At 47.1% G+C, this 20,606-nt stretch overlaps 1 protein-coding gene across 2 annotated transcripts in view; it reads right to left on the bottom strand.

Annotated features, from left to right (window-relative positions):
* Window positions 1-20,405, bottom strand: part of NABP1 (nucleic acid binding protein 1) — a 34,692-nt gene extending 14,287 nt beyond the window's left edge. The window contains exons 1-4 of one of the 2 annotated variants that reach the window (XM_086955391.1): window positions 20,318-20,405; window positions 19,856-20,204; window positions 17,541-17,679; window positions 16,119-16,190 (exon numbers count right to left, since the gene is read on the bottom strand). In XM_086955391.1, the coding sequence (XP_086811517.1) occupies window positions 16,119-16,190; window positions 17,541-17,679; window positions 19,856-19,946 (302 nt within the window). In that variant the 5' untranslated portion in view covers window positions 19,947-20,204; window positions 20,318-20,405. The remainder of the gene's footprint in view (window positions 1-16,118; window positions 16,191-17,540; window positions 17,680-19,855; window positions 20,205-20,317) is intronic. The other variant, XM_086955392.1, reaches the window with a different exon arrangement.
* Window positions 20,406-20,606: the final 201 nt, after the last annotated feature.

The following is a 20,606-nucleotide window of genomic DNA, read 5'->3' as shown; positions in this document are numbered from 1 at the left end:
AAGCCTTGGCAAAGACAATGGGGCTCATTTATGCAAGAGCTATTGGCTTTGCCAATGTGTTATAGCCATTTTGTACACCAGCGTAGCTGCAGTTCAGCCTGGCTAACAGTGGCATAGAGGAGTGGTGTGGAGTGTCATGGAATAGCAAACAGTAGAGTTACAGAGTAGAGTGGTATAGAGTTGTGCAATAGAATGGCATAGAGTGGAGTCCCTTAGAGTGGTATGCAGTGGAGTGGTGTATAGTAGACTGTTGCAGAGTAGAGTGCAGCAGCATAGAATTCCGTTGCGTACAATGCAGATTTGTAGAATGCAGTGGCGAAGATTAGAGTGCTGCATTGTAGAGAGCGGTGGCATTGAGTGTAGTGGTGCAGACAGGAGCAGTGAACAGTAGCGTAAAGCAGCATGGAGTCCAGTGATGTAGAGTGTCTGACTGCAATGGCAGAGTGGAGCACAAGAGAGTGGCATGGAGTGGTTTGAGTTGGAGTTTAAAATTACATAGAGCGCACGTCTACCAGCGGTTTCTTGGCGCTACAGCTAACAAGGTCCGGGGCTAGAAGGCTGGGGAAGCTGCTGGCGTATTATTCAAAGGACTTCGTGAACAAAAAGGTCTTGAGGTGTTTACGGAATTGTGGGTACAGAGTGATGGAACGAAGTTCAAGGAAATCGGGGCAAGAGTGGCAAATTTTGAGCCTCCCCACTTCTTTCTCCGGTAGCGTGGGATGGTGAGGAGGGACTGGGAGGACGAGCGTAGTTCCCTGGTGGGAACGTATGGAACGATCTCGGAAGAGATGAACGCCGGTGCCAGGCCAAGTCGGGCCAAGAAGGTGATGGAGGCGAGCTTGAATTGGACCCTGGCTCGCACGGGGAGCCAGTGTAAAGATTTCAGAAGAGGGGTAGAGTGGTGAAATTTTGGAAGTTTGAAGGCCAGGCGGGCCGCCTGGTTTTGTATCTGCTGTAGGCGCCGCAGGCTATATGCAGGGATGCCGGCATATAGGGCGTTGCCGTAATCCAGGCGGGACACCACCATGGCCAGGATGACGAGCTTGAGAGCAGAGAAAGTGAAGAAACGGGACACCCTGCGTATAGTGCGCAGTGAAAGGAAAGAAGAAGATACCACAGAGCTAACCTGGGAGTGAAGGGTGAGTTGAGAATTGAGTTTTATGCCTAGGGTTTTGACAGAGGAAGAGGGTACAGGAGAGGGGCCAAGGGAGGGGGGCTAGAAAAGAGGAGACCAGGGGCTGGATGAACCACCCGCCAATACCAGCTCGGTCTTGTCGGGGTTAAGTTTGAGGTGATTGTGGTTCATCCAGTCCCTGATATGGAGCATGACAGATTGAAAGTTTAGAACAGAAGAGGGGGAAGAGGATAGATTGAAAACAAGCTGGAGGTCATCCGCATAATTAAATACGGCGACCTCCATCTGTTGGAGAGAAAAGATAAGAGGGGCGACATACAGATTGAACAGGAGGGGGGAAGGGAAGAGCCTTGGGGAACCCCGCACTGAACTTTCCGGACGTCCGCTGTGAAGTCACCCAGGCGGACGGCCTGGTTGCGGTCCCTCAGGAAGGAGGAGAGCCAGACCAGAGCGGTCCCCCCGATCCCCGCCACCTTGACACAGGATAGCAGGATGGTGTGATCTACCGTATCAAAGGCGGCTGAGAGATCGAGGAGTACTAGGGCCTGGCGCTGATTGGTATCCATACCCTCCCTGAGGTTGTCCAGGACCGAGATGACAACGGACTCCGTAGAGTGAGCGGGGCGGAAGCCAGCCTGGCGGGGGGCAAGAGCTCCATGCATCTCCACAAAGGAGCTCAGAGCGCAGGTGGCATGGCGCTCGAGCACCTTAGCCAAAAATGGCAAGAGGGAGATGTGGCGGAAATTGGCAGGGACAGAAGGGTCTGCCCCGGGTTTTTTCAGAATAGGCACAATAACCGCGGACTTCAAGGGGTTTGGAACTACGCCTTGAGCAAGAGAGCTATTGAGGAGATGAAGGGGGGGGGGGGGGGTCTGGGCAGGTAACAAAGATATGGCGGAGAATGTGGGCAGGACAGGGGTGAAGCGGAGAACCAGATTTGACCAGGGGCACTAAGGAGGTCAGAGATTCCCTAGTGATGGGGGGGGGGGGGGGGTGAGTTCACCCTTGGGAGGGGGACATTGGGGGTCAACAAAGGAGGGAGAAGGGGGAGGGATGTTGGCCTTGATGGTAGCAATTTTATGAATAAAGTAGTTATTGAGGGATTGGCAGAGTTCTTCGGACGGGGCAGGCTTAAGGGTTGTTCTGTCCGAGAACGCCAGGTTGTGGACGATCGTGAATATCTCCTTAGACTGGTTTTCCGCGGCTAGGATTTTGGAGGAGAAATATGATGTTTTGGCCTCCAAGATGTCTTTTTTATACTGGGTAAGGATGGAGATATACTCCAGTTTTAGAGTGGGGCAATAGTTTCTCCTCCATGCCCACTCCGCGCGGCGTACTTTTAGTTTGGTGGCCTTAAGCTCTTCGTTGAACCACCGGTTGGCATCCTTCTCACGCTTGGAGGTGATGCGCTTGAGCGGGGCAACGGAATCGCGGCCAGAGGAGAGCCACTGGTCTATGGCCTTAACCTGGGAGAGAGTGAAGAGTATAGTATAGTTTCGTAGAGTGCAGTGGCACAGAATTGAGGTCTACAAAGTGCAGCAGAGTGGAGCATAGTAGAGTGCAGTTGAAGAGTGAATTGGCCTAGAGTACAGTGGTTCCTGATTAGAGTGCATTGGCATAGACAGCAGTGACGAAGAGTACAGAGGTGCAGAGTAGAGTGTCAGCGAAGAGAGCAGTGACAGTGTAGTGGCGCAGAGTAGAACAAAGTGGTGTAGAGTGGTACAGGGCAGGGTAGATTGCAGTAGCGTAGGGTGGTGTAAAATAATGGCATCAAGTGGTGCAGAGTAGATCGGAATGGCCTACAGTGGATTGGCATAAAGAGCAGGGGCGTAGACTGGAGTGGTACAAAGTAGAGTGTATTGGCATAGAGTGCAGTGGTGTAGAGTTGATTTGTGCAGAGTGGAGTGGCCTAGACTGGTGTACAGTCGAGTGACAGAGTGGCATACAGTCAATTGGCATAGCATAGAGTGCTGCAGAGTAGACCAGAAGAGTCGAGGGACGTGGAGTGGTGCAGAGCGAAATGTAGTGCAGTAGCATGGTGTAAATTGGAGTGGTGCAGAGTGGAGTGGCATAGAGCAGAGTATGTATCGTGTGGTAGCACACTGCCATTAGAGACATTTTCAATTGGAACGACCATTACATTTGCACAGACAGTTTTACTAATAGAACTATGCAGCACACAAATATGGATGGTCTGTTTGATCATATTAAAGTATTTGTTTCCAAAGCACCAAAATAAAAAAAATGTGCTTCATATGTGCATTGCTAAATCTGACATTTAGCAATACTTTTGCAGTTCATTTAAATGTGTGCTAGAAAGAAAAAACCTTTACTCTACCCCCAGTATTCAGCAAGTTTGTCACAAAAATCCTTCACTTTGAAGCCCGAGAAAGAAAAGTAAACCCAAAGCTACCTTGGAAGACAGAGCCAGACATTTCACTTCTATCATGGACTGCCCTGCAAAGATAAGATAACAAGATTTACAGGCCTATTTACAGAAAGGAGCACTCGTGGAAGAATGCATAGAGAGGTAGTGTTGAAAGGCTTTGCACCTTGGGAGGTCAAGCTGAACCTGGACAGCCTAAAACAAATAAAGTCAGCAAATAGAAGACTAGAAAATGCAAGTGTAAAACCACAAACTCAATGGTATGCAAAAAGCAGAATGCATTCCCAGGGGAGCTTTCGGAATGTCCCCGAAGAGGTTATTAACAAACCAGACAGCCAGGCTATCTGGTAGGCTTCAACCTAAAAGGAGCTAGAAATCGCAGGGACTAGTAATGAAGACCTCAGTTATCCCGCTGCACCCTATTAGTCCTATTATTATTATGATGAACTCTGAAAAAGACGAGAAGGAACGATTATCCAGAGGGGAATCACACAGTTGAAGTCACTGTGTAGGTATGGCTCGGATACACTTTCCATTGAAAGCGAAAGTTTTGATTTAGGTAGCAGTACACACACACACGCAAGTTGGTAGTGGAAAACCAATAAGAATAATAAGTTACTGATTGGCCTTTTTTTGTCCTGTCTGCCCCCCCCCCTTCCAACTAGGCAAAGGGGGCACACATTTTTCCGCCCTCCCCTCCCCCCGGGATCGGCCTGTTTTATTGGCTTTTTAGCCCCTAGGTGGGGCAGAAAACCCAACTAGGCACTACTGCTTTTTTTTTTAAAGTAGTAGAGAAGCGACCACTTAGGCAGGGGACATTACAAAGTTGATATAGAAAAAAAATTATGTTTTCTGTCCCCCATGGGGGCAGATCGACCCATATTTTTGGCCTTTCTGCCCCCAAAAGAGGAAGAAAAGCCCATTAGGCACCAGGATAATTTTTTTTTATTGCAGATGGAAGCAGCCCCTTTGCCAAGGGTTGCTTCCAAGGGGCTTAAATTAGGTTTAGGTATTTTCTACTAGGCACCACAGATCAAATTCTTTTGCAAGGTACAAATTTCTGCCTGCTGTTTTCTGCCCCACCTGGGGACAGGTCAGCCTGCCAGAAAACCACCAGATCGCTTGGGCAGGATCACCCCCCATTTTTCTCTGCTCCATGTGAAGGCCCATTTGTCAGATTGACCATGTATGTAGTGACATGACGCATTTTCATTGTTTTATTTCTTCTGAATTGTAATGTGTTATTTTTCCTTTTTATTCTAGTTCTCTTTTTATTCCAGTTCTCTTTAGACTGATGTTCCAGGTTGCGGTTTCGTTACTGGTGGTTCTGCAGTTTGTGTTTTTGCAGGTGTTTGGTATGACTTTTTTTGTACTATTTACTCTAAATGAGCTTCGTTTCCCTGCAATACATTCCTAGCAAGAGGGCTCACTATGGAATTAAGATGTATATGCTGTGCGACAGTGGGACTGGATATAATTTCAGAGTGTACACCAGTAGGGATTTCATGATTGAACCCCTCATTCCCCCCCCCCCCCACCCCATCCCATCCCCCGGTAGTCCGTTCACTTTGGGAGTGACTGAGAAAATTGTGTGGGAACATGGTAGAGTACTTTTAACAAAAGGTCACCATTTATATGTATAAGGATTGTTGTCCTATGTCAAAAATGACTTTTGTTCAGTTTCAGGAGTCCGTAAAAGGGGGGAGGGTGGGAGGGGTTCACCTGGGTTTTTTGCTGCAGGCTCAGCAGCCATCTAGGGAATCCTACCAAACCTACACATTTCTGAACACTAGACACCCGGGGGGAGTCCAGAGAAGTATGGCTTGCATGGACCCCCAACATTTTCCTATCCAGAATCCCTCGCAAAAATATTTAGCTGGAAAAACAAATCTAATTTCTCATATTTTGGCGTGGGATCACTGTGGCAGCACAAATGTCCTACCAAACAGCATTCTTTTTATTCTACCGATTAAAATGTCCTATACAACTCCACAACCAGAAGGATCCAGCGGATGTAAGAGTATATTGCTTTCAAAAATCTGTCATACTTAGAAGTTACAGGTGAAAAAAGTTGGCACACATAGCTGTTTTGTTCAACTCATTTTCAATGTTTCCTATTTTTCAACTGTTAGTATAAACCTTGAAGGATCTACACAAATGACCGCTTGCTGAATTCATAAGTGTCTACTTTTCAGAAATATATAGCTTTCCAGGATCCATCATTGCTTTCAAATACATGATTACCATTAACTGGAAGGAGGTTGAAAGCACAAAAATCATAGCAACAATAGGCTATGTTCCAGTAAAATGCCAAAACTGAAAGATTTTGGTTTTCTGACAAAAGTCTGTCAGTCCCTGAAAGCTGGAAAGATTGTGATTGCAGCACCACAAACCCTTTGTTGATACCATTTGCAGGGGGGAAAACAGACACTTTCATCTATAGCCCTTTTTTCCCCATCCCCCCCCCACCCCACCCCCCCCCAAAAAAAATGTAGCTGCATTTTGGCTAATTTCAACAAACCATGGATACCTATAAAATCCCCATGATGTTGGAATAAATGGACGCACATTTTGCATAGATAATGTGGTCAAAAAGTTACAGGGGCCTACGCACGAACTACCCCAAATAGCCAAAAAAATGCTTAGCACAGGGGGAAGTCCCATCAGCGAAGGGGTTAATGGGGTGCATGCATGCTCACTTTTTGATGTAAATTTCCATCTGTGAGAGCCCCATGACCAAACAGTTGATATTAAAAGGATAACATTAAATCTATTGGGGCTACCTTTTTTCCAACACAGAAACCAGCAAAATAAATAGTTCTTCAGAAGCATATCATTTGAATGTCTTGGCTACAGATGGCTTAAGCTCTGGAAGCAGGCCTATTGGTAAATAAATAGACTAGGCTTTGGGTAAGTGTCTTGCTTAGGATTGAATGGATTTGTCTCAGTTGTCGCCTAACAATTAGATGACTTTCCTGTGCATTCTTACGTCTGTCCCACCCAGGAGCATTTAGGTTTTAGTGTTTTGATTGGTTGATTTGTATCCTACTACTGATGTTGCTTGCATGCAGGAAAATATCCTCTCTTGAACATGCACTACATGGAAGTGCATGTTTTCACTTGCTCTCTCCAGTGTTTTCCTTCGCCCTCGACTTTGCCCAACCCCCACCTCCCTGGCTCGGTTTTCCTTCCCCTCCCAAGTTCAACCACTATTTCTCCTTCCTCATGTGCAGCATTAAAAGACATTTGGTGTTCGTATTCCATTTCACGGATGAACAGGAAAACGTCTACTAAAGAACATTTGGGTTGAGTGGAAAATGGATTTAACTGTTTGACAAAAAATAAGGTAATCGATTGAAACAAATACTAGTGGGCCATTCAGCAGACTTTCCCTTGTGACAAAAACGTAAAAGCATTCACCACATGTTGCAGAGGTATGCACCCTAGGGTCAAGGGCTCAAATTAATGGGAGGGCAAACTTACAAAGTTGATAAAAAAAAAATTCTAAAAAAAGTGCTAGCAAAATGGGAACGATAAATGCGTAGCAGAGTGGTTAGAAGAAAGTATGAGAAGTAGTAATACGAGGGAAACCTAATCTAAAAGTATGAGGAACCATGAACGGAACCTAACATGTTGGAGAACAGCCGTTTGTCACACCACAATCTAAAGGCAACAGTTCCACTAATATTCTTCCACGCTATAAAGGAGCAACAGAAATCGTTACTGGGTCAAGTAGCAATGCAGAAGGCATCAAGCATGGAGGGTAAATTACCTGTTACACCCCAGCAGAGGGCGCTCCCTCCAGCTCAGGAATGCCATTAGCAGGGTAGAGTGTAGAAGCTCGCAAAGCGGCTGCCTGCACCGTACCTGGCCTGTGAATAAATAAAGGACTTCAGTTCAAGATCTGTCAGTCCTTTTAAAAGCTCATCAACACAAGCTAGGAAAAATCGGTTAGATTTAATATGTCAAGCACAGTCTAAGTCTAACACTCCACATTTGCATCACAACAAAATTTGCAAAAATGACTTTAATTCGGAGTATGCATGCACACACGGCAACTGCAATACATTGGTAATTCCTAAACCACAAGGCATTTACGGTTTACAGAAATACAAAATACCCAAGAAGCAGCTGTTTTCTGTTCATGCACTTCTCTCCTCAGGCAAAAGTGTTGAAGCAGCTTTTTGCATTCTTCGTGGTTCGTGTAAGCCAGGGGTGTCCAATGTAGAACCACTAGAGCCAAAACCATGCAAGATTTTCAAGACTTCATGAAAACTACATAAATGGATCCCCTTTTCACTTGCTACATGTAAAAGCTTTGTTGTGGTTATCCAGGCAGTCTAGCATGGACCGAGGCCTCCTCTACAGTAGTTACACCCCCTGCACAACTTATGAGACGAGTCAATTCAAATTCAAAAATCACTTTCGGGTTGAAGAAGTTGCCATAAAAGCACAAAATCAAACAGTTGCAAATCCATATCATAAAAACAATGCACAAAGTTGCATACATCATGGTTACGGTGGGCGAGACAATCCACACTGAGATAACACCACCATTCCAATAAGACCATTCCAATAAAACAAGATTATCCATTTCTGTCTCTAGCCTAGGCACTAGATACAGGAACAGTTCTTAAAAGCGAATAACAAAAAAGTTATAGTATGCAGCCCATCAATGAAGCCACATACTCAATCATGTCACAATTTGTTAGAGATTATCACTTGAAACTATTTTTCACCAAATTGAAAACATCAATTGTTCCATCCTATTAAAACCATGATTTACTTCTATTGAGGGTAAATTTCAGAAAGGAACAAATTGTTGATGCAGTTAGATGGGGGTTTGAATAGCTGTAGATAGACCAAAAGTAGTCTTGAACTTGGGATCCCCTGTGACGTAATAGGAATTTAAAAACATTAGGTAAAAATAAGGTAAAATTGGTAGAAAATGGGTAAAATGCAACAGGCTTAGGAGATGATTCGTCATAGGGGCAAGATAAAACTTTAGCTGCATCAAATTGACCAAGGGGAAACATAAGGAGACACCTCACAAATCCTAACCTAAATCCGGTCAATGGTCTATCCCGGGACCCATTGATGCATGCCAAATACGGTTCCAGGGTTAAACTATGAAAGTCCAAATAATCCCCTACAGTTGGTTTTCTTAATTCTTATTCCTCCCTACCAGCTTTCATCCCAGACTTAAAGCAAATTTAACCCAGGTAAAGTCAGTTTTAGTTATACAACTTAAGTTAGTAAAAAAGGTTGACCTTCCCAGCGTCACCAGTTCTGCCTTGACCGTTGAACCAAGGGTTTTTCAGGGCTTACACAAAACACAATCCTCAATGATCTCCCTATTAAGTGAATCAAGTGGATTTGACCAAATCCAGCACCACAGAAGCAGGGAGAGTCAACTTGATAATGTCTTACTTACCGGTAGTCTTCATTACCCCGATTAGGGTCCTCCCAGTCCTAACAACGTGAGGTAGTCCTGCCTCCACCCAGCCAATCACAACACCAGTATTCAATGGTTACATAAGCCACTCCCACATACCGCCATGCCCGTTATCAACAAGACTCAGACACAAACACAGTGGGAGGGCGGGAGGGTACAGGACTGGGAGTACCCTAATTGGGGTAATGAAGATTACCGGTAAGTAATAAGAAATTACCCCCTCATGGGTCCACCCCGTCCCAGTCCTAACATGAGGAACTCACAAGCAGAGAACCAACAAAAAACGCAGGACACCAGGGATCCATGCAGAGTACAAATCAGTAAAGATCAATGAACAGCAACGTCCAAGAAGCCAACAGAAAAACAGCCAGCAGAGGCATGTAAAACAACAAGCCAAGAAGGTAGCACAAATACGAGACGGGACAGCGGGTGGCCACCCAACAAACTCTGGATAGAAAACTCCTACCGCCCCAGCCCAGGAAGCAGGCACAGAACGTGTCTAACGACCCAGCACCAGAGACGGAGGAGGCAGACCCAAAGGACTGAAAAGGCAGGCAGACCGCAAACGCACACACCGACCAACCTCAGAACCGGAAACCCATATCCCCCAAGCCACACCTCCACAGGAGACAAACAGGACAGAAGAAAACGGAAAAAACACCAGGGAACAAAAGGTGGGAAAAACCGGAGAGTCCAGCGAACTACCAAGGAAGGGGGAACAAGGGACCCCCCCAGCAGGCAAAACAGGAAGAATCACCTCCAGCTCCCAAAGGAAACAGGAAGAAACCACAGGCAGAAAGGCCGGAACAGGCCACAAACCAACCCAATCTGGCAGGAACTCTCAATAGGGAAACAAAACTAGCAGAGCACCCAAGGCACCCAAGGCACCCAACACACCCAACCGACCCAACCGACGAGCGGAGGTGATGGCCAGCAAAAAAGCCACGGTAGCAGACAACCAGAACAAGTCAGCTACCAGCAAAAGCTCAAAAGGGGCAACATCAGATCCCCCCTAAAGAGCAGGCAAAAACCCAAGAAGGCACGAGTACAGGAGAAACTGCTGACGAAGCAGAAAACTTAGAAGAAACCGACTCACCAAAGGGGCAAAAACCACCAAGGAGGCTCCTGGACCCCGACAAGCACGAACCGCCGCCCACTGAGAAGACAAAGCAGAAAGGGCAAGGCCCTGTAAAATAAATAGTCCTGAGAAAATCCAACACAGAGGTAGGATCCCCAGCACAGGAACTACCCAATGGGAAGAACACAGAAAAAAGAACCCCAAAGACGACCACCGCACCCAAGGGTCGAAGGTTGACGTGACAACGGGATGGCACGAGCCACCACAGAGGAACAGCCCAAAGACGCCAACCACAACCGCACAAGAGCCAGGCCGTCAGAAGCAAGTGACATGAGGGCAAAAACCAGCTGTGGACCAAAAAGCGGAGCCGGAGTCAATGAAGTCCGGCAAAACCAGACCCCCGCCAACAGGAGCGGAAATCAAAGACAGAGGTCAACGATACAGACACCTACATCCCCCCCTTTACATCCCCTGACTATGTAGGAGAAAATAGGAGGGAAGGCACACAGAAAGCGCGAAGGCCAAGGAAATGTGCAGGTGCCATGCAAATCCACACCAAATCGAACCAAACAAAGAAAATGCGCTGCCGAAGCGAGCACAGAGGGCACAAAACAGAGGACAGGAGGAAACCGCCAAAGCAGCGTCTACGAACGAAAACGCAGACAGTCCCGAACACAAACCCAAAGCCCACAGAGGAGACACGGCCCAGAGAGAGCCGCAGGAGCCCGAACCACCAGAGGCACAAGACACACCAATGAGCCATAGCGTTGTGGGAACACCACATGGAAGCCAGCAGGAACAGAGACATGCAACTGCCCCCCCCCCCCCTAGAAGGCCCAAGCAGCAAATAGCCATGGGAAGACCAGCACGAATCAACAAACTCGGCAGCCACCAAGGACCCCAACGTGGCGCCCAACCCCACGGACAGGCATTCAAGGATAACAAGAGGAGAGAAGGGAGCTGAAAACGCACCCCAAACACCAGGTCGGGAGAGCAAAGCCAGCAGGCCAAAGTAGGAAGCAGAACAGGGGAGAGAGGAACCAGAACCATGTAACCTGCACGGAAAAGGACCCAAGAAGCCAATCAGAAGAAACACCAAGGACAGGAGGAACAGGCAAACCCAAGGAACCACAGCCTTGGAGGCATCCACCACCTCCAGGAACCGCAACCAACCACAAAGGGCAGAAGGGCGACCCAGCAGGACCCACAAGGGAAGAGAAACGAGCCGGAGGGTGAAAACAGCCCCCGCAAAGTGACAAACCAGCCCCGAGAAACCGAAGGCCCCGAACAGGAACCAGAAGAAAAATGGCCAGAACCACAATGAACCCCAGAAACCGGAGCAAAGCCACGACGCCACCATCGCCATAACAGCCACAAGGAGGGTGGAAGCAAAAACCGGACAAAAGCCACATAGGGAAAAGCCAACAGCACCCCCCAGGCGGTCACCCACCCAGGTATGGACCAGACCTGACCCTGCATAACATAGAAGAACAGGTGCAAGCAGGGCGGAACCGCCAACCAGCAATAAACCTGCACAGCAGGAGCCAGCACCGCGGAAAAAACCTGGGGAGCAGTAGAGAGGCCGAAAGGCAACACCCGAAACAGAGAAAGGAACCCATCCACAGCAAACCGCAGGAACTGCGGACCAGCCAGACAGAACGGGAAAAACAGACAACAGCCAAATCCAGTGAAGCCCAACACCCACCAGGAAGAGGGGAATGACAGACCGCAAAGGGAACAACCGACCAGCAGCACCAATTGGTATAAAGCCCCGGGATACAGAACCGTGCAGAAAGGAACCAACGGGCGCCAGGACCAAGAACAAAGAGGAAGAGGAACCTTAGCCCCGCTCCGCCACCGGAACCAGCACAACTGCGCCCAGAGAAAAACAGGCCGATAGCCCGAAGAAGGTAAATGCAACACGGGTCAAAAGGACAACGGAGCAACCGTGAAAACAGTCCAAAAAGGGGGACAGCCCGGAAAGGAATCCGGAAACCAAGAGCAAAGACCGACAGGACCCACCAGTCGAAAAGTAGACCGGACCAAAAAGCCAGGAACGGATCGGAGCCCCCAAAACCGGAACAAAAACCGCAACGGAGACAGGGAACCTACTGCCAGATGAACACCAGGAGTGGGACACAGACCCAAAGAAAAAGAGACGCAACCGCAACCACCAGGTCACAGAGACCCCACTCCCAAGGCACAACAATACCCTAAGCCCCAGACGACCAACACCCAGGGGCAGCCATAGGCACAACGGAGGCCGGGAACCAAATGGAACACAGCCTCCCCCTACCACGAAGGGGCCGAGAGGAAGACAGAGCATCACCACACAGACTGTCAGTAGAGGGAGCCAAAAAGCCAAGGAGCCACAGAAAAACAGACAGTGGATCAAGATGCCAGCGCCAGGTCAGCCGAGGAGAAGACTCAACCCCTCAAGCCAAGACAGGAAGGAAGGCCCGTAAACAGCCAAACTCCACACAACCCATGAGAAGGAACAGTGAAGTACAGGCAGAACAAGAGCCAGCATGCACCCCAAAAGTAGAAGCAACACATGGAAATGCAGGAAAGAGACAAAGTTTGCCAGGCGAAACCGCCATCCCAGAAAACAAGGAAAACCCTGCATATCTGCCTCAAGCCATGCATCAGACAGGATATCCAACAGGACAACATGGAAGGAAAAGGTCAACCACCACAGAGAAACAAACTGTGCGGAAGACCCCACAGCATCCAGGGATCTAGGGCCACAACCCAGCATCACCCTAATAAAGACCTATCCTCAGGACAACGCACCGCAGGACCTGGCAGCGCAGACTGGGCAGCCAATACCAACAACTGTGTAAAAGCACAGATTGAAACTTTATCAACCCAAGTAATTGGACAGCATAGGCAGGAAGATCTAGTGAACACCAGTAGCCCTTCACAGTATTCAGCGCAGCCCCAGAATCTGCAAAAATGTCATCCACCGGCAGAACCAGGAAACTATGCCGCATGGAAACAGCCCAGGCAGGCACAGGTGAAGACCCTTCACACATGGTGAGCGAACCTGAGCAATCGAACCAAACAGGAACTCACCACACAACAAAGGAAGTGCCCAGCAACCTCCAAGCAACACTGCCCCAATCACCAAATCACACAATGTGAGACCGGTGAAAATTACAAGGGAAGCCCTGTAGTCTCCACCCACAGCCCCAGGTCAAAAGACCATGACCGTGGGGGCCGGACGCTGCAATAGAACCACAGCGCAGGAACGACCCGGGGCCAGGACACCACGAAAACTCCCCGCCCCAGCCCATGAACAGGGAGAGTCCCTGACCCCAGAACAGGAGGCGGCTGACCGGGGGACCGGAGCGGCTGCGCATAGAGAAAAACCCACAGGAAACAATGCAGAAGTAAAAAACTGCAAATGAAATACTCCTGTGAAATTCACAAAGTAAAATAATGCAGAATCATAAAACTGCAAAAGAAACACTCACGGCACCGCCCTGAAGAAAAACAGAAACAGAAACAGGAACCGGGAGCACCAGCGTTCCGACCGCCATCTGAGCAGAAAAAAAAACAGGCATGACGGTAGATAGGAGGGGCTTATGTAACCTTTGAATACTGGCGTTGTGATTGGCTGGGTGGAGGCAGGACTGCTTCACGTTGTTAGGACTGGGAGGACCCATGAGGGGGTAATGTCCTCTGCGTATTCCCTTCCCACCTCCTGGTGGGAAATAAAAGTAAATTAGCGGGGCTCCCAGAATGCGCCCAAGCACACAGATTCACTTACCCTCAAGGGAGCTTATGTCGGAGTATTCTCAGAAACTCGAGTCATATGTAAGAACTGAGAGACTCTCTCGTAGATCTCCAAAAGGGGGGCAACGTTTTTCTCAATGTGTTTGACCAAATCACCCGGCATCCACCCCCAAAATAGGAAAAAGCCTGCGTCTGCACACTGGTTGGCGAAGGGCCAATAATTCAGATGAGGCTTTATACAAATCCATTGGTACACCATCAGATCCGGGGGCCTAGTGGCAAGGGCTCCTATTAATTGCCTCAGTGGCCTCGCCAGTGGTGAATTCCGGATCGGGAGAGGGGAAGGCGGGACCACCTTCAACATATTGATTAGATGCACTGTGTCCATATAGTATTTTTTATTTAAATGGTTGACCCAAGCTTCTAGACTAATGGTAGTTAGGACAGTGTAAGAAGTCATGCTTAGAGGGTTGGTATTATTGGCCTCCAGCCAAAAGGCCCTAGCATCTTTCCGCCTAAAAGCCCTGAACAGTTTCCCCCAGGATTCGTTTTGTAATTCTTTTGTACTATACCTTAATGCAGCCTTATACTACGAGTCACAGACTGAGCTCTAAATGTGCTTCCAAATCGTGACAACATCCACTTTATCATATCACGAAAATTAATTGAGGACAAACGAAAATATGTCGGTTTTTTTTTAAAGCACGTTTAGTCTATCTGCGGATGACCCAAAAACTTTTCTTGAAGGCTATCTAAAAAAAATATATATATATAAATCTGGTTTAAGACAATTTTAAGTGATCAAATGTAATGGTAAAATGGTTTTGGAACTTGACAAATTTAATGGTAAGAACCTCAGCAACAGATCTACTTACTCCCTTTAAACCCTACTCACGTTTGTGTGTACTTTGAAAGCACAACAAGAGTACAGCATGCCAATCTGCATTTACAAAAATAAAAATAATTAAAACCACTGCGACTTGCGACATCAGCCCATCGACCCCATAAAGAACCAATGTGGAGCTGCAGACCAAGGACCACAGTGGTTTGCTGCAAAGTATGCACCCAGCAACAATCACAGCAAAGTGAGTAGGAGTCTGTTGGGGCTGGAATGTTAAGTGTGTGCTTTGCAACTATAAGCCTCCGTCTGTGTAGACTCACATGCAACTTTGCCCCGTTTTGCATTTTGTTTTAGTCTCAGCACGCAGGACAACTATGCGTGTGCACAGAGACCCACTGTAGCTAGCCACTGTAAAGTACTGTGACCTGGAGGTCGGCCCAGTTCTGGAGAGACACGCTAATCGTGCGTTCGTAGCGAGCAGCAATACTGTTCCCTCAGATAGTAAAGTTCTTACAAGGATGGCAACTTTAGCAGGACAGGCCTTTTCCCAGATGACTCCTGGGTAGCGTCTCTGTATCGGGTCATACATTATATCCTTTTAGCAAGTGTGCAGACCTTCAGTGTATAGAAGGGTGGAAGGAGTATGTGTGCCATGTTATCCTATTTACACAGAGGAGCCCATCATTTCACGTTCTGGGTACTTTGTACAAAACGGAAAAGAAATGCAGAACCCCGACTTAGTCCTAGAGTTTTGGTAGTTCATTAAATCAGTGGGTGTGGAGGACAGGAGACCACGTGGTCTATAAAGTGCAGGGTCCTCCAGGAAGGCTCTGGCAGTGAACTTCACTCCGTTCGCAGAGTGCAGAAAACTATGCTTTGCGATGTGCAGCAGAGTTTCCCATCTCGCGATCGGTAAGAATTTCTACCCAAGCTGCAGGAATACCAGCACAAACTTCAGTTCGCACTGCACTCCTCCACTTGCGGAACTTCAGAGATTTTTTTGTAACTTCAGAGTTCCGCCTAGCAAAACTCTACGTACTAAGCCCAGGCCTGGTCCCTGGGCATGTCCTGAGTTTTGCCCCAACAAAAGCAAGCAGTTTGGCAAGTGTGAAAGCTGTCCCCTGGTTTGCGAGCACTTCCCAGACCTGAACTCTTTCGTGCTATTGTCTGAAGAACAAATACTGACTGATGACCAGCAGAAGCCTCAGTGGAGATTGAGCTACATCTGCGGCTACAACTGCTCTACATGTTAGCGTGAAACTGAAAGCAGTTATTCCTCATTCGTGCATTATGCATCACTTACCTGCAGCCTTGCACTGCTTGCCCACAGCTACAATTGAGACTCAAGGGGGGGAAGGGGGGGGTGGGGTTTCATAATAGATTTACCTGCACCAGCTTCTAAATCGGTCCATCTGATAAACATGTGATGGAGTGAATGAAGTATTTCAGGAAAAATGAAGAAACCGAAACGGTTTCAATACTTACTCCCCAATTTTCTGAAGTCCTCCTCCTCTTCCTGTGTAGAGAGTCAGGCATCCTTTCCACATCGAAGCATATCTAGAGAAACCCAGTGTAAAATAGTTATGTTCCCACAAAACATCCAAGGATCAAAAGCCACATTATGAGTTTTAGCGGCAGACTTTCCAAAAAGCTTGATTTAAGAAGATTAATAATGTGCTATTTTTTGTCATAGCTTCCTGTCTGTTAAAGTGTTACAACTTGTTTATGTACAAAAAGGCAATATACTATGTTGTTGCTAGTGGTATAGTCTGGGTAAGTAATAGCAATATTTTGAGAAATGAAAGACAGGTATATCCTTTTCATTTCGTAATGGATTCAATTTTCTATTGAGAATAATTACTTCTTAGATGTCACTGCTGCAACCTGTAGTAAAGTCAGTCTCCTCATACAGCGTGCCAGCAACCCAGTGCTTCCAGATGACGAATGTTGGTAAATAAAAAGTAGATAGGTCGTGAGGGAGGGAATTTTTCTAGTGCTGTAATCACAACGCTGCAGCCAGGAAATGGGGGCCTGGGCATTCTCCATGCAGGCTGTAATGCATGCAAGGAGAACATGCGAAGTGTGCAAGACTGTTGGGCCAGCACAAGAGACCGGGCAAACATTATGTAGTAACCTGTACTGTAATTATCCTGTTACTTTCTCCCTAGCTGCTCAGCCAGCTTGGTGTTTTTTCTTATTTTATTTTTTAAGTGCTGCCACCCAGTCCGCATCGCCAGGGAGGTAGGGCAGAGCTACCATACATTTTCAATTGAAGTATACCTCCAGCCTTGGAGGTTGAGCAGTGTTGACAAAAAATGCCCTATCAGCCAGTGGGCAGGAATAAATGTGTCAGGCTGCCACAGCTAGGCCGGTAAAAGTAGTGCCTCCGCCAACACCTTAGCCACTTGGTGGCTAACCTGCCCAACCATGAATTTGACCAGTAATCTCAAACTACAAAATGATGAGGAATTGACCAGATTAAGGTGCCTGCTTCTTGGCCTATGCAGTCCAATATTCATATGCATGTCACTTACAGTACAAGAAATGCTTACCACACCAGTGCAAATCTGAAGAGAAGCATTTTTTAAAGAAAATGAATATTCTAAAAACACATCATTTAGAATTAAAGCAACCATTTCGTATACTAGTATGATTCTGGAAAGAGTAAACAAATGTAACTAATTATAAAGTGAATTGACCAAAGCGAAATGTTGAGCTTTCTGATAAAGTATGAAACGTACTGGCATTTTTGGCAACACGTGCCAAATGGTCGAGTCCCTACCTTAGGAACTATAATATGATGTCTGACTTAGTGATTTAGTTCCTACCATTTTCATGAATGCAGCTGTAGATTCAACTTTACATTACACCCCCACCACGCTCCATATAATTCCTATAAACACATACCCTCTGATTAAACGAATAATGTCCCCGGGCTGGATCAGGGTGCCAATCTCATCCCATACCGAAATGGTAACACTGCCCGTCTTATCAGCAACCTTGCAAGATCTAACTTCATGGCCATCTTTGGTTTTGGTAACCATACCTGGAAAATGATTAAAGAGGAAAAACAAATGAGTGCAAATAGATAAATACAATCACTTCAACCAAAAGATCGCTGCCAGGTGGGTAATTCAAATTCAGCATTTAGGTCAGCTGGTTCTAGGGTTACCAAAAGACTTCCTGGGGACACTACTTTTCCTCTCTGGTCGTTGCTTTTACAAGTCATTGTTTGAGAGTGAGGGTCCAATCTGTGTATTTAAACAGACCCAACAGTTGTACCCTTCGCAAAAAGTAGGTTCCTGCTTAATGAGAGCCCAGGCCTGTCCAAATAGTATCCAGGTCACACCAGTCATCTATAATGTTACTTACCCGTAGCCTCATGCCACCAAGAGCACCATGTACTAGTCCACAGCTTTCTGTTTTTCAAATCCCTGTTTTCAGACGTTTTAGTCCAATTTGTTTAGTTGAAATAAACCTGGACTACAGCTCCCAGAATGCTATCCGTTTAAAGAAAGATTAGACCAGGTAAACATTGTCCAATTAGCATGGTGTCATCTGATAACTGTTGCCCCTCTGAAGTCATTATGAACATTTCTGAGAACACAGTCACTTTCCATTGTAAAAGAAATCCTTGCTCTGTAACCCGAGTATTAATTGGCCGCTCATACCAGACACCAAAAGGAAGCTAGTCAACATTCCAAATGGGGGGGAGAATTCCCAGATTTAGGGTTATTCTATTTGGTCTGTGAATGTTTGGTTTTATCTTTGTCACCGAACCTCGAGCTTTGTTTAGGAAAAGGTCGGGGAGCAGTGACTCAAAGGTAAGGAAGAGGACGGAGCTATGTTGCGAAAGTTTATATGGTGTCAGTAACAATAGGGAGGCTTCCAGATAAAAATCCACCCAATTCAATCGAATCCGGTATTCTGAGTCCTCGTACAGCTCAATGGCGTAGATGACAATGACATTCAGTGAACCTTGTGACCCACCAGTCACAAAGATGTCAGCAGTAAGTGCTTTAACCCAATGCATTTTTGTTTAAATGGTCTCGGTGCTAAGACCCAACACTTTAAACGTGGGAGGAAAACATATCCACTGGTGCTACGTGACTGGACATGGAGTTTTAAAAATGAAAACAGAGGAGTGACGCCAGTCCCTGTGCCCTTCGTCCAGCGACATTACGGGAATTATAGTTTAGGACTATTGTCTTGGCTCAGGCAGACGCTCGCGTGCAGGCTGTCGTCCAGCACCTCTTTTTGCAATGAGTGGAAATGCAGTTTAAATGAAAAACGCATTACTAAGCAGACCGTATAAAACTCGCGCTGTGAGCTACGGGGGAGGGAGCAAATTACACTCAGAGGAAGTGCATGCTCGAACTAAACCTTCAGCAGGACAGCGTGGGTGTGGGGATTCTAAGAATAAGAATGACACAGCACCCGGGAAGAGAGCAGGAGGGGAAAGTGAAAGGAGCAGGAAGGTGGGCACGTGTGAAGGACAGCGTGGAGTATTGCAGCATACAGGGCGACTCGCCAGCATCCATGAACCACGCTGTGGCAGTGCGAGACTACCACAGGAAACTCACGGCCTACCCCGGGCACAGTCGCAACCAGAAGTTACAATGCCACAGCCAGTATACAGAAAGTAGTCCTGGCCAGGCCAGACCATACCTTGACAGAGTACACTTACCAAGCCCCGTCAGGAATCAGATAAGCCTTTATGCCATAGAAATATAGAAAAGTCAGCAGTCACTGGGCACAGCCATTAATCAAAAGCGAAACCGGTTGAGCTCAGTGTCTGCCCACGGAAACCCAAACATGTTGGGTCAGAGCAACCCAGACAAAGACAACAGCTCCGCACAAAATTCATCTTTGCCAGGGTGTGTGTAGCACATGCATCACGCCACAGCCACCCACAACACGTTGCAAGAAATAGATCCTGAGCAGTTATAATAAATATCACAAAACAGCCGAATATGTAGCAAGCTGCCCATTAACTAGAACAAAAAAAGTGAGATTGAAGCCACGGTAGGAAGCCGCAACTACAGAAAAAAAAAATCGTCAAGATGTAGGTACATGTTAACAGCGCTGCCAGGCTCAGCCAAAATTGAGAAACAAGGAAAACAAATACGGCTACCCAGGCAAAGGCTGAAAATGAAAGCCTCTCCCAAGCTGCCAAGTCAAACAGCCCGCGCTGGTAGTGCCCAGCCCACACTCACACTCACCTATCTCCAGCACTATGAACAGCACATTGAGGTTCTTCAGGCCTGGCTTTATGTCTTTGATTAAGACTTGCCCCTCGGTGACACCATTCATTACGAGGACGGGAAGCACCCGGGCATTCCCGGATGCGGGCAGGGCAATGCCAGGCACACCAGACACCAAACAGTTTCTCTGGCGATTGTCTGCCGACTGCCTAGGATGGATGGCCGACAAAAATCGGTGGACCCTGCTGGCTCAGGGTGTGGTGGGCAGACGTCGGTCACTGCGGTCAGTCTTGGGTAGATGTGGAGTGCAGTAGCGTTTAGCTGCCGGTTTCGAGTGAATGTTGAATACGTAACTACTTAAAGTGCCCTAGAAAGAGAAGGAAAGGAGTTTAACAAGAACTTTGAAATTTAAGAAGAGATAGCCTAGGCGAAGAGCTCCTGTCCGTAAGTACAGGGTGCGGATAAGAATTTGTAACGTACGTTTAAGCACGGTGTGCTTCTGACACCACTTCTACCACAGGTCCACGAACACAACTAGCATAGACCCGACACACTACCGAGTCTGAATGCTCCACGCGCTAGAACCTCGGCTTATAAGAACGTAGACGCGACCATTTTACAGCTCACTGCAAAAGTACAACAGTGAGGAAATTAAACCCCTCATGAAAGAAACTATGATTTGATTTTCGTTTCTCGTTAGTGGCTTGCACTAGTACTGGGGTCCGGGGTACCTAGAAAGGAGACAAAGGAAAACAATCCTTTATTGTGA

Source organism: Lissotriton vulgaris, chromosome 2_1 (genome assembly GCF_964263255.1).
Source record: "Lissotriton vulgaris chromosome 2_1, aLisVul1.2, whole genome shotgun sequence".
Taxonomy (NCBI): Eukaryota; Metazoa; Chordata; class Amphibia; order Caudata; family Salamandridae; genus Lissotriton; species Lissotriton vulgaris.
This window is presented reverse-complemented; position numbering and strand designations above follow the sequence as displayed.